At 43.9% G+C, this 12,500-nt stretch overlaps 1 protein-coding gene across 2 annotated transcripts in view; it reads right to left on the minus strand.

Moving 5' to 3' along the window:
• The window catches only part of aacs (acetoacetyl-CoA synthetase), a 78,025-nt gene that overhangs the window by 55,631 nt on the left and 9,894 nt on the right, over positions 1–12,500 (minus strand). For both annotated transcript variants that reach the window (XM_063195069.1, XM_063195068.1), the window contains one exon: positions 2,805–2,902. In XM_063195069.1, coding sequence (XP_063051139.1) covers positions 2,805–2,902 — 98 coding nt within the window. The remainder of the gene's footprint in view (positions 1–2,804; positions 2,903–12,500) is intronic.

Consider the following 12,500-nt stretch of genomic DNA (forward strand, 5'->3'; position numbering starts at 1 on the left):
TCTGCTTATTACTAGGAATTTGATTTGCACTGGTCAAGGTGATCAGAAAGTGTGCAGCAACATACAGTGCTCAACTAGCCATTTATCCCTTCAAATGACCATGCGGAAATTACCTCAAGATATTGTGTGGATGCCATGCGAAAAAATTACAGATGTCTCACAAACATCAATTCATACATGGAAACACAGACAGTCAGACAGACACACCCATCCAAACACAAAATGCAGAGCAGCTGTTTGCTATTCAGTCTCCGCTAAAGACGGCAATTCTAGCTCTTGTCCACAAGGTGGCAGCGTATGCTGTAGTGCAGCACTGAGGCTCAGTGGCCACTGAAGCGGGAGCAGGTAACAATACAGCCCGTCCCATATCTAGGCCAGCTCCAGTGCCTCGGGATACTGATAAGAGCATATACTTAGAGCCTGTATTTGTGTAGGCGAGTAGTGTATGTGTGTGTGTGTGTGTGCGTGCGTGCGTGCGTGCGCCTATGCATCTTCATGTCATGTGTTTGTGAACATTAGCCTGGGTGAGTCTAAGGACAGCGGCCCACATATTGCACGTCTGTCCATACGACAAAAAGAAAACAATGCCTATGCGTTAGTGAATATGTGCTTTGTCAGTGCCAAAATGCCACACCCCGGCACCTTATACTCGAACTGTGCATATCCATTGACCAGCACTAATGTCAAACAAGTTGGTTGACTGTTCATGCAGGTTTACAAAGCAGGCTGGACAGGGTAAATTTTCATAGAAACTAGTGTTTTGAAGCAGAGTCTCTATTATAAGCGTGTTGTCATAAAATGGCAATAACCATGTCTTAATGTGTTACTGCACCAAAAGCCTGCGTCTTTTCATTACTCGTGTTCATTTCTTCTTGGTTCTTGTTTCTCAAAAGTGTAGATGTTAGCCAGTTAGCAACTTGGGTAGTTGTCAATGGGAAATTGCATTGCAAACAACAAAGTAGCTAACTCTCAGTTAGCAACAATGGTTTCGAGAAACGCACCCCAGGGTTGAGCTCAAATGCACAGTACATCCATGCATATCTCCAATTGTTCCTTCAGTGCTATGCATACAAATGCGGTCATGTAGTCCAGGATGGACCCACCTTACACTAAGAGGCTGCATGCTCTCGAGTCTTTCCTCAGCGTATGTGTGCGGGCGTGTGTGAGTGTGCTTGTGTTTGGGCTTTAATGTGTGATTACAGGTGTTTGTGCCATGGTGGGCGTTACTGGTGCTTGATGGACAATTCTCCATACTGTGTCTTTGCCACGGGTACACAGGCGTGCGTGTCAAGTAGCTGCTTTACTGACCAATTCCTTAGATAAAGACACTCAAAGCAAACCGTAAAACACCTAACAGAGAGACCTCGAAGGTTTATAATACCATAGAGAACCAGCGACAGGGCTCTTCTACCAGACGATTACCACCGCGGCAAGAGTTGAAAAACGAATGCAAGGTATTTGCCTAGGATGACCCTAACTGCACAAAAAGGGACAAAAGCTGCAAAGGTGACCGAAGTAACTGACTTTGTACTGATGAGCATAAGACAACAAAATCAACAAAAGCGTGTTGGGCGAGGAGAGCATAGAGTGTATAGAATAATACATGTTTTAATCCACCTTCTGAAAAGTCTATGGACGAAAGGAGACAGATTGGAAGTTGAACTTCAGCGAGTTACATGGTAATGAGCAATAGCACTGTGATGGAGTGCCCCCATTACTGGGGCTGTGGGTGCGCTTTGACTCGGGCCGTATGACAATATACTGTATACTGTATATTGTTACTGTGGTAGAAAATCGTGCCCTTACTCTTCTATCGTTTCTATAGTGATCAACTAATTGTATCCATTATTACAACTAATATACAATTTGGTATAATTTAATAACATGTTACGTCGTTACTATGCACACTCTAAGTTCATATAACTGTAGAAAGAAGAGTAAAAAGATTCATTTTAAACAAGGAGAAAATAAAGAGAATAACTGAAACAACTGTGGCATATCGTGATGTATATCATTATCGTAATATAAAATAATCCATATTGTGATGTGTGTGTGTTTTTTTTCCATATCTCTAAGTACTATTTCTGACTGTCATGCCAACGTGCCTGGCTCTTTGGTGTAGCGGTCAAAGCCCCAGGTTGGTAACCAAGAATTTCCGGGTTTGAGTCCCGGCGGGGAAACTCTACTCCCCTTCACTACAGGCACAGACTGGCAAAAGCCTCTGCAGCCAATTTGGAATGTCGGAAGGCTTGCATTCCACTTGCTATCTGTCCACTTACTATCTGTCCTGCTTTCGATTTGGCTGCATTTGTCGCTTCTGGTCTGAAATGGAACAGCGATGCTTCCTGAGCTTCATGCAGCTTTTGTTTGTGCAGTAAGATGTGCAATGTGGATGTGCATGCATGACTGATGTGGGCGCCCACCATCCAACACACCTGAGTGCACGCGCACACACACACACACACACACACACACACACACACACACACACACACACACACACACACACACACACACACACACACACACACACACACACACACACACACACACACACACACACACACACACACACAGACACACACACTCCGGATCAGGTTCGGCTCGGAGTACTCTGTGCCTTTCTAGGAAAGAAGGAGCAAGCACTCACGCACATGCAAACACACGCACGCTCGCATGCACGCACGAACGCCTGCACGGTTTCACGGTTTCCAAGAGCAATTGTAATGGAAATCCTTCAATGTAAAATCCTTTGATGCAATATCAGCATAAGCACACAAACACACAGGTCTCTTGGTCCTTACATTGACTCCGAAGTCTACAGACGTGGAACTCCAGATGGCTCCTATACTGGCTGCTGCTAGCATGGCCTCCACTGCATGGACACCATTGGGCAGGTAACCTGGAGGATGGAGAGAGAGGGAGAGAGAGGGAGAGAGAGAGAGAGAGAGAGAGAGAGAGAGAGAGAGAGAGAGAGAAAGAGAGACAGAGAGGCATAAGGAGAGAGAGAGAGAGAGAGAGAGAGGGAGAGGAAGAGAGACAGCGAGAGATTTAACACTTGTTCATAGTATCATTTTCACATTACAGGTGACTGAATAAAGACTGTGGGGGAGAGAGAGAGAGAGAGAGAGAGAGAGAGAGAGAGAGAGAGAGAGAGCGAGCGAGAGCGAGAGAGAAAGAGACAGACAGACAGACAGACAGACAGACAGACAGACAGGCAGACAGGCAGACAGGCAGGCAGACAGACCATGTTCAGAGCAAAAGCCGTAATCACTCAAAAATGGAAAAAAGGAGGCGCACACAAGACTTGTGTGAAAAAGTGTATTGAAGCCGAAAATATACAACAGAAGTCTAAGGATTAACTGGAGAGACAGACGTTTCGGAGCTAGTCCATTTTCAATGTCTCCAGTACTACTGGAGACATTGAAAATGGACTAGCTCCGAAACGTCTGTCTCTCCAGTTAATCCTTAGACTTCTGTTGTATATTTTCGGCTTCAATACACTTTTTCACACAAGTCTTGTGTGCGCCTCCTTTTTTCCATTTTTGAGTGATTACTACTTTTTGGGAGTGCTCGCACCAAGCAATACACGAGCATTGAGTTCAAGGCGCAGACGCCGACCTTTGTTGGTCTTTTTGTCATTCACAGAGCAAAAGTGGCAAATGAGGTGGAATGGAATATATGACAAGAACAGAGAGAGGAAGTACAGTAGGGAGGAATCATGAAACCTAAAAGAAATCGGGTGAAAATAAAAGTCACAGACCTCATAGAGAGTCTTACAGAGAGGAATGAGGAAGGAAGGAAGGGAGGGAGGAGGGAGGGTGACAGGCAGAGAAAGATAGAAAGAGCACACAATTATATGTATATTATTTCTTAAACCGATCCACAAATCATACATCAAATGAGGCAACCATTTTCAAGAACACAAACTGCAAAAAACACACAGAGTGACCATTCATTTCCACAGACAAGACGACAGCAATAACACATACCAACTGCCGCAGCTCCCAATCCCACCCAACCATATGTTCTCACAACCAGCTGCCCATCATTCCGCACGTCACACAAACATCCCCCACACACACAACCACTGCCTGCAAAAGTAATACTATCAGTTATTAACCAACTTCTACAGAAAGCCTAAGAAACAGAAATCCAGATAACACAGGAGGAGAGAAAGAAGGAGAGAGAGAGAGAGAGAGAGAGAGAGAGAGAGAGAGAGAGAGAGAGAGAGAGAGAGAGAGAGAGAGAAAGAGGCAGAGGCAGAGATACGTTGCGAGATATAGATGGAGATAGAAGAAAGAGAGGAAACAGCTTTAAGATAATATTTAAGCAGCAATAATGAAGCGGAAATGTTTCACTACCTGATGATTCCTGGAAGGTGTGGTGAATGACACTTGCAGAAGGTATTTATGGCATGGCATTAAAAACAATATGAGGAAATACAATTCTTAAGTAGGCTACTTATAAGTGTTGTACACCATTTGTAACCGTTTTATTATTTTTATTTGCATACTAGTGGTTTTTTTGGAAGCTTAGACCTATATTATTGCACAGTAACTAGAGGGTAGGTCAAGTGCGTGGGGTAGAGAGAAAGTGTAAGAGGTGAGTTAGGCAGACGTGTCTCTAGTGTGTGTGTGTGTGTGTGTGTGTGTGTGTGTGTGTGTGTGTGTGTGTGTGTGTGTGTGTGTGTGTGTGTGTGTGTGTGTGTGTGTGTGTGTGTGTGTGTGCATCATGGTGGCAGAACAGAGCGCACGCCAGTCTGACCTCTGACTAAACTTAGGCCTCATCATCTGTCTTAACTGCCATCTTTAAGGTAGAGAATTTTCCGACATGATTCTGATCATTACACTTCTTGCTATGTATGTGCGTGTGTGTGTATGCTGCTGACCTAAGACAAGCCTCCGCTAAGACTAGGCCGCCGTGTCACCCAGTGACCTGCTAATCTGATATAGGTAACCGGCTAACGGACACCCAGGAAGACCTTAATATCCTTTCGCATAGATAGCCAAGCCATACATCAACAACACCATTCACTGATCATCACTATTAGCAAACCATGCAGTCCACAAGAGACTCCTCATGTCCTTTAGGTGCATCACCACAAGAGATCCCTCATGTCTTTTCAAGTAGTCAAGCCTACACCTCTAGTCACTATTAGCCTCGAACAAACAACCTTTCGTGAACTGGTGCATGATTACTAAACACTAACTAGCATGCTTTCATTATTACCCATAACACACAACCCTTTAATATACTTTGGCGACTAAAACCATCCAAGACCACTCCCTAGCATGGTTTCATCATTAGCATTGGCTATAATACAAAGCCTCTTAATGCCTTTTAGCGAGTCAATCCACATAACTACACCACTACTTAGCAAGCTTCCCTGTAAGCATACAGTATATCACGAAAGTGAATACACCCCTCACAGTTTTTGCAGATTTGTGAGTATATCTTTTCATAGGAAAGCATTACAGAACTTTCACTTTGACACACTGATTATTAGTGACCATTTAACAACATATTTAACCGCTTAAATTTCTTGTTCACTCAGAAAAAAACTAAATACAGCCATTAATGTTTGAACATGTACTCACAAAAGTGAGTACACCCCAGATTAAAATCCGGTAGAGAAGGGGCTATGTTGGCTCGAATTGTCTCGAAATGAAACGAAATGAAAAGGGATGACAATGGAGGTCATCAGTGTGCGTTTCAACCTTTCTTTGCATTGAACTTTTACATTTTGAGTCTGCATCTGGCTTAAATAGATTGGTGTGAGATTTGAATGCAATCCTATGGAGAATATCATGATCTGCTTCAGTAGTCACAGTGCATGTTGACATGCATGTTTCTTTTAGGTGTATTTCAGATTGCCAATGTTGACAGCATTCATGCATCCCCAAACCATGTCAGTCCCACTACCATGCTTGGCTTATGAGAGGATACACCTTTTTTGTAAAACTCACTTGTTTACCACCACACATGCTTGACACCATCTAAAGCAAATTTGTTTATCTTGGTCTCAGGAGAGATGAACAGACCAAGGATATGGATCACTGGAACCATGTCGTGTGATCTGAAGAGACCAAGATAAACAAATTTGCTTTAGATGGTGTCAAGCATGTGTGGTGGTAAACAAGTGAGTTTTACAAAAAAGGTGTATCCTCTCATAAGCCAAGCATGGTAGTGGGACTGACATGGTTTGGGGATGCATGAATGCTGTCAACATTGGCAATCTGAAATACACCTAAAAGAAACATGCATGTCAACATGCACTGTGACTACTGAAGCAGATCATGATATTCTCCATAGGATTGCATTCAAATCTCACACCAATCTATTTAAGCCAGATGCAGATTTAAAAGTTCAATGCAAAGAAAATTTCTGTAATGCTTTCCTATGAAAAGATATACTCAAAAATCTGCAAAACTGTGAGGGGTGTATTCACTTTCGTGATATACTGTATAATACACGCCCTGACAATGTTGTTCAGGTAGTGATCGTCTACGCTGCTATTCCGCAAATTACAGAGCTTACTTGTTAGCATATAATAAAAAACCCAATATCCTTGAGCAAGACAATCCATGCATCAATCACACAACTCCCACAAGAACACAAAACCCCTAATGCTACAATATTAGCTGATCCATCCATGCATCATACACAACTGCAATCTAACATTATTTCACCACTGGAATAAAAGGCCTTGCAGCATCTTTGTGCAGATGGGCCCGCCATTGGGCCTTTCCACTCAATGCTAAAAAGACTCAACTACATCATAGCAACTTAAAGGAACTCTTGCACTTCAGCCCGTGATGCTCACAGTCCAGACCGTAGAATGAAGAAAGACTGGGCTACTTCTCAGTGACTAGACCCAGGGATGACCGGAGCACACAACATACTATTCGCGTTTTTTTATTTTTTGGTGCACAAAGTGACTACCGTTTCGACTACCGTTTCTTCAGAGTCAAAGGTGCATAGAAACGTCAGTCACTTTGTGCACCAAAAAATAAAAAAAACCTCGAATAGTATGTTGTTTGCTCCGGTCATCCCTGGGTCTAGTCACTGAGAAGTAGCCCAGTCTTTCTTACATCATAGCAACATTGCTATGAAATTACCAGGAGCCAGAAGTAATACAATAGGACAGGGGTGGGGAACCTTTTTCATACAAAGGGCCGCTTCAAATTGCTTCAAGGGCCGTAAAAGTCCTCCAAGGGCTGTACTATGAACACAAACCAGGATTTCCCCCTGCACTTTAGGACTATATTGAAGGCGGCCACCTTTACATCAGACCCCATCATCTTTAGGTCCCCTGAATATAGCGTAATTGTACTGCAAATGGAGTTCCTAAGATTCCTTTACAAAATATGTCATATTTCATATGAAGCTGCATAACATTAACATTATATCGGGGGCCGGATAAGACGTCTTCAAGGGCCACAAATGCGAGTGGGACATGGTCATTACAATTTTGGTGACAGTAAGGTTATAATATAGGCTCTGCAGAAAGGGGATAATGTTTTGCAGTATATCAATTTAAATGAACTACAAAATGCCGTAAATGTCCATCAACTAGGCAAACAAACACTCTGAAATCTGTATTGTGAAGGACTGTGGCATTTAGAGCCTCACTTTATCACAATTGAGGCCTTACTGCATTACACAGTACCGTCAATACTTGTGAGGAAGGTGGGACATTTGAAAATAGAGCAAAAAAAGCAATATAAATGATGTCTAAAATTAAACATGAATGTCTAAAAATAAATTATGAGTTGTTATACTATAGCTGTCTGCAAGCAAATTTTAAGAGCATTCAGACAGGTGTGAAGAGATGCAAGTATATTTAAGGAGCCTGCATCTTTCAGCCCTGAAGACACGATTAAGTTGTGGCCCGACAAACTCTTTTTTTCTTATGCTTGCTTCTGTTATCTTGACACCCTTTTTTCACAGCCTACAGAAACACAACCTCAATGACCATCAGCCAGACTTACAAGCACTGTGAAGATTGAGATTGTATTGCATCAAGGCATTACTGTATATTCAATGCTTATAAGACGGCAGGGACATTGGATGACAAGGGGGGAAATACATTATTTATCTAAAATGACCAATTATGACTGGAGCCGTGCCCTGAGATCTTTGAAAGCACACTTTTAGCACACAGATTAGGCTGTGGCCTGACAAACAGAAATCCTCTGTTCTTTTCTTGTGCTTGCTTCTATTATCTTGACACCATTTTTTCGCAGCCTTCAGAAGCACAGCTACTGTGTTGCGATTGAGAATGAGGAGAAGTGAAGTGAAGGGAAGTGATGTTCCCCTTGGGGCTCTGTGAGATCTCTTTGCGTGCTGTCTGGAGTGCGCTACGGTGTCTTTGACCTTTTTCCCTCCTCGGACGCGATAATATCCCGAGGCCACAGGAAAGGAAGGCAGGGAGTCTCCACGCCAGAGTCCAAGTGCTCCTCTCCTCTGCCAATGTCCACAACAGCAGGCCAGGCCATATACATGCTCTACTGTGCCTGCCTGCAACTGTCTGTCTGTCTGTCTGTCTGTCTGTCTGTCTGTCTGTCTGTCTGTCTGTCTGTCTGTCTGTCTGTCTGTCTGTCTGTCTGTCTGTCTGTCTGTCTGTATCCATGTCTGTTTGTCTGACTGCTTGTCTGTCTATATGCCGGCATTCTCTGTGTCTGTCTCCGTATCTGTCGGTCTCTGTGCCCGTCTCTGTGCCCGTCTCTGTGCGTATGTGCCTTCCTGCCTGTCTGTCTCTGTGTCTGCCTGTCTCTATGCGTACCTGCCTGCCTGCCTGCCTGCCTGCCTGCCCGTCTCTGTGCCTGCCTGTATGTCTGTCTGTCTATCTGTCTGGGCATGAAACATATCCTCAGGGTGGTAGGTGGTAAGGTGGACAGGCACGCAGACAGGCAGACAGACAGGCAGACAGACAGACAGGCAGGCACGCAGACAGACAAACAGACAGACAGTCTCCACTCCCACGTCCAATCCTTCCTCTGGCCACAACTGGCACGGCGGCAGCAGCAGTGGGCTGATTTCAGCTGGAGTGGACCATATGTTGGGAATGTAGCCAACACATTAGAATGAATCATCTGCCGGTCACCTTCTCATAACCCATACATTCTGCCCATGCGGGGCAGAGGGGGGTGTGTGAGTGCATGTGTATGTGTATGTGTGCATGTGTAAATACGTGCAAAAGTGTGTGTGCGCACACGCGCCTGTGAATGTGTGTGCAATGCATGCGTGTGAATGTGTGTACATACGTGCATGTGCGTGTGTGTGTGTCCACGTCTGCATGTGTATACGTGTTCATGTGCAGGCGTGTGTGCATATACGTGTGAAAATTAGTCTATGTGCAAACGTGTGTGTGTGTGAGTGAGTGTGCACGTGTGCGAGTGCGTATGTGTGTGCGTGAGAGAGTGTGTGTGTGTGTGTGTGTGTGTGTGTGTGTGTGTGTGTGTGTGTGTGTGAGAGAGAGTGTACAGTGTGTGAGTGTGTATGTGGATGAGGCAGCCAGAGAGCAGAGATCCATGCCAATGAGTGTGGTAATGGTAATGGCGGAGTTCCATTAGCCCCTCTCTCCTGTCTCCTCTAGGCCCATAGTATTCATGGACCTTGGTTGGCCGACGGTTTTAATCTCCCTAAGTGGCTATATATTGTACTGTGCTCCTCGGGGACGGACCACACTTAATCAAGGAGGACGAGCAAAAGCAAGGCCACACCATTATATCACTCCCTCTCATTTCTAATATCCTTCCCTCTGGTACACGGTTACTGTCTTGTCTCTCACACACGCTGTGACACAGGGCTCATACAGTAGATTCTCTGTCACAGTCACACACACACACTACACATACACACACACACACACACACAAGCCTGACAGACACTCACTCACTCACTCACTCACTCTCTCACACACACACACTTTCTCTCTCTCACACACACTTTCTCACACACACATTCCATTCTGACAGGTGAGCCTGCATACGCGCACACACACTGTGACCGAGGAGGTGGGGGGGACGCGGGCACGCACGCACGCACGCACGCACGCACGCACACACGCACGCACGCACGCACACGCGCACGCACGCACGCACACACAGGGGACAACTCAATACAACACACACACACACACACACACACACACACACACACACACACACACACACACACACACACACACACACACACACACACACACACACACACACACGTATGGAGGCAATTTATGGACAGCTGTGATAAACCATGAATCCCGGCCTGATGTGCCGTTCTGCTGACACCCGTCTTGTCTAGTGCTGACACATCGCCAGCAGGGGCTCCTTTGATTTCCTGACGGCCTACTCCATCTCCGCCAAATAAGCCCTCTCCTCCACACCGGGTAAACATTGGACATCCAAGCATCAATATTGGATATACACAGTATCCAAATAAGCCCTTTTCCTCTACCCCAGGTAGCATGGGACTTTCAGACATCAATAGTGGACACAAATATCTCATTGCTTACGGCCTGAGTTTGGATTCAATCCCTACTCTCTGACTCAGTCTCGGATAGAGGGGGGGAAGAAAGCCTGATGCACTCTACACACTCGCCTCCAAAAGAGTTGTCGCCTACCAATCTGTTTGGAATAACAGCTAATAAACTGACTTTCAATTAATCACTTGGCTTCAGAAGTCACTCATATGAAAGCTACAACCCTCTCGAATGAAAATGAATGTACAAAAATAAATTTCATGCACCAAAGAAAGATTTACTCTTTAATGAACACAGACAGGGCAGATTTTGACAAGACAAAAGTTTTGTCGCCTATCGAACATAATGTGAAAATGAGCAGATGAGTCACTTCAAAACACTTCAAATACGCAGATCGGGTGTCATACTTGATCACTGATTCACTCACACCTCTCCAGAAAATCAACTTTGGCCTTAGGTGTATGTTTAGGGTCATTGTAATCATGGAAAGCAACACAATGAAAATCAATGGAGTTCAATGAGAGATGGTGACATATTTGCTATTCGTAGAGCAATACATTTTTAACTTCATGATGTAATCAATGATAAAAGCCCTCACACACCAGCAGCATGCATGCAGCTCCACATAAGAGCTGTATCCCTCCCATGTTTGACTTTAGGCACCATGTATTTTTTCCAAATTCTTCACCTTTAACACCAAAGAAGTCTCTCCCACTGCCCTGTCTCAAAAAAGCCAACCAAGAGTATGTCAGGCCTAATTCTGACAAAAATGAAGGCTAATGGGACTCATACTCTGAAGTCAAGATCCCAAGATCAACCATTTTAGAACTGATAGCATCAAAACTATATGGTGTTGGAGATGAAGAATATGAAAAAAGAGAAATGGTGCATTAAGTGAAACATGGTACAGATATAGCTCATATGAGGAGCTGCATGCATGCTGCAGGTGTTTGAGGGCTTTTATCATTGATTAAATCATGAAGTTAAACATGTATTGCTCTACGAATAGCGAATATGTCACCATCTCTCATTGAACTCCATTGATTTTCATTGTGTTGCTTTCCATGATTACAATGACCCTAAACATACACCTAAGGCTAAAGTTGATTTTCTGGAGAGGTGTGAGTGATTCGGTGATTAAGTATGACACCCAATCTGCGTATTTGAAGTGTTTTGAAGTGACTTATCTGCTCATTTTCACATTATGTTCGATAGGCGACAAAACTTTTGTCTTGTGAAAATCTGCCTGTCTGTGTTCAATAAAGGGTCAATCTTTCGTTGGTGCATGAAATTTATTTTTGTACATACATTTTCATTCGGGAGGGTTGTAGCTTTCATATGAGTGACTTTTGAAGCCAAGTGATTAATTGAAAGTCAGGTTATTAGCTGTTATTCCAAACAGATGGATAGGCGACAACTCTTTTGGAGGCGAATGTATACTGGGTAACGGATCATGGAACCGAAAGACGAGGCATGTTCCCATCAGGGCCCTAAATTAACATTTTTTTCACCACCAGCCAAAATGGCTGGATGAAGTCTTACTAGCCAAACACACACTCACTAATGGGACAAAGTGGCTAGTAAGTTGGTCTTTTCTACCAGCCAAAATGAAATTTCACCTGCATTTGGCCAGTTGGCTGGTGTCAATTTAGAGCCCTGCACAGAATACTATGTTATAGTACTACATGTACTATGTTATAGTGCATGCAGAGATGGAAGGGAGACATCTCCCAAGAAAATGGGCAGCCATGGCCTACTGTTGTAGGTGAGTGGTCAGTGGTCAGTGATCAGGGGGTGGCAGGTTCGAAACACACACTTACCTTTCTCTCCCTATACCTCCATCCATGGCTAAAGTGCCCTTGAGTAAGACTCCTAAACCCACATTGCACACGAGACTGTAACCAATATCCTGAAAATAACTGTAAGTTGCTTCGGAAAAAAAGTGTGAAAATAATAATAATAATAATAATAATAATAATAATAATAATAATAATAATAATAATAATAATAATAA

The sequence above is a fragment of the Engraulis encrasicolus genome, chromosome 3, assembly GCF_034702125.1.
Source record: "Engraulis encrasicolus isolate BLACKSEA-1 chromosome 3, IST_EnEncr_1.0, whole genome shotgun sequence".
NCBI classification, from domain to species: domain Eukaryota; kingdom Metazoa; phylum Chordata; class Actinopteri; order Clupeiformes; family Engraulidae; genus Engraulis; species Engraulis encrasicolus.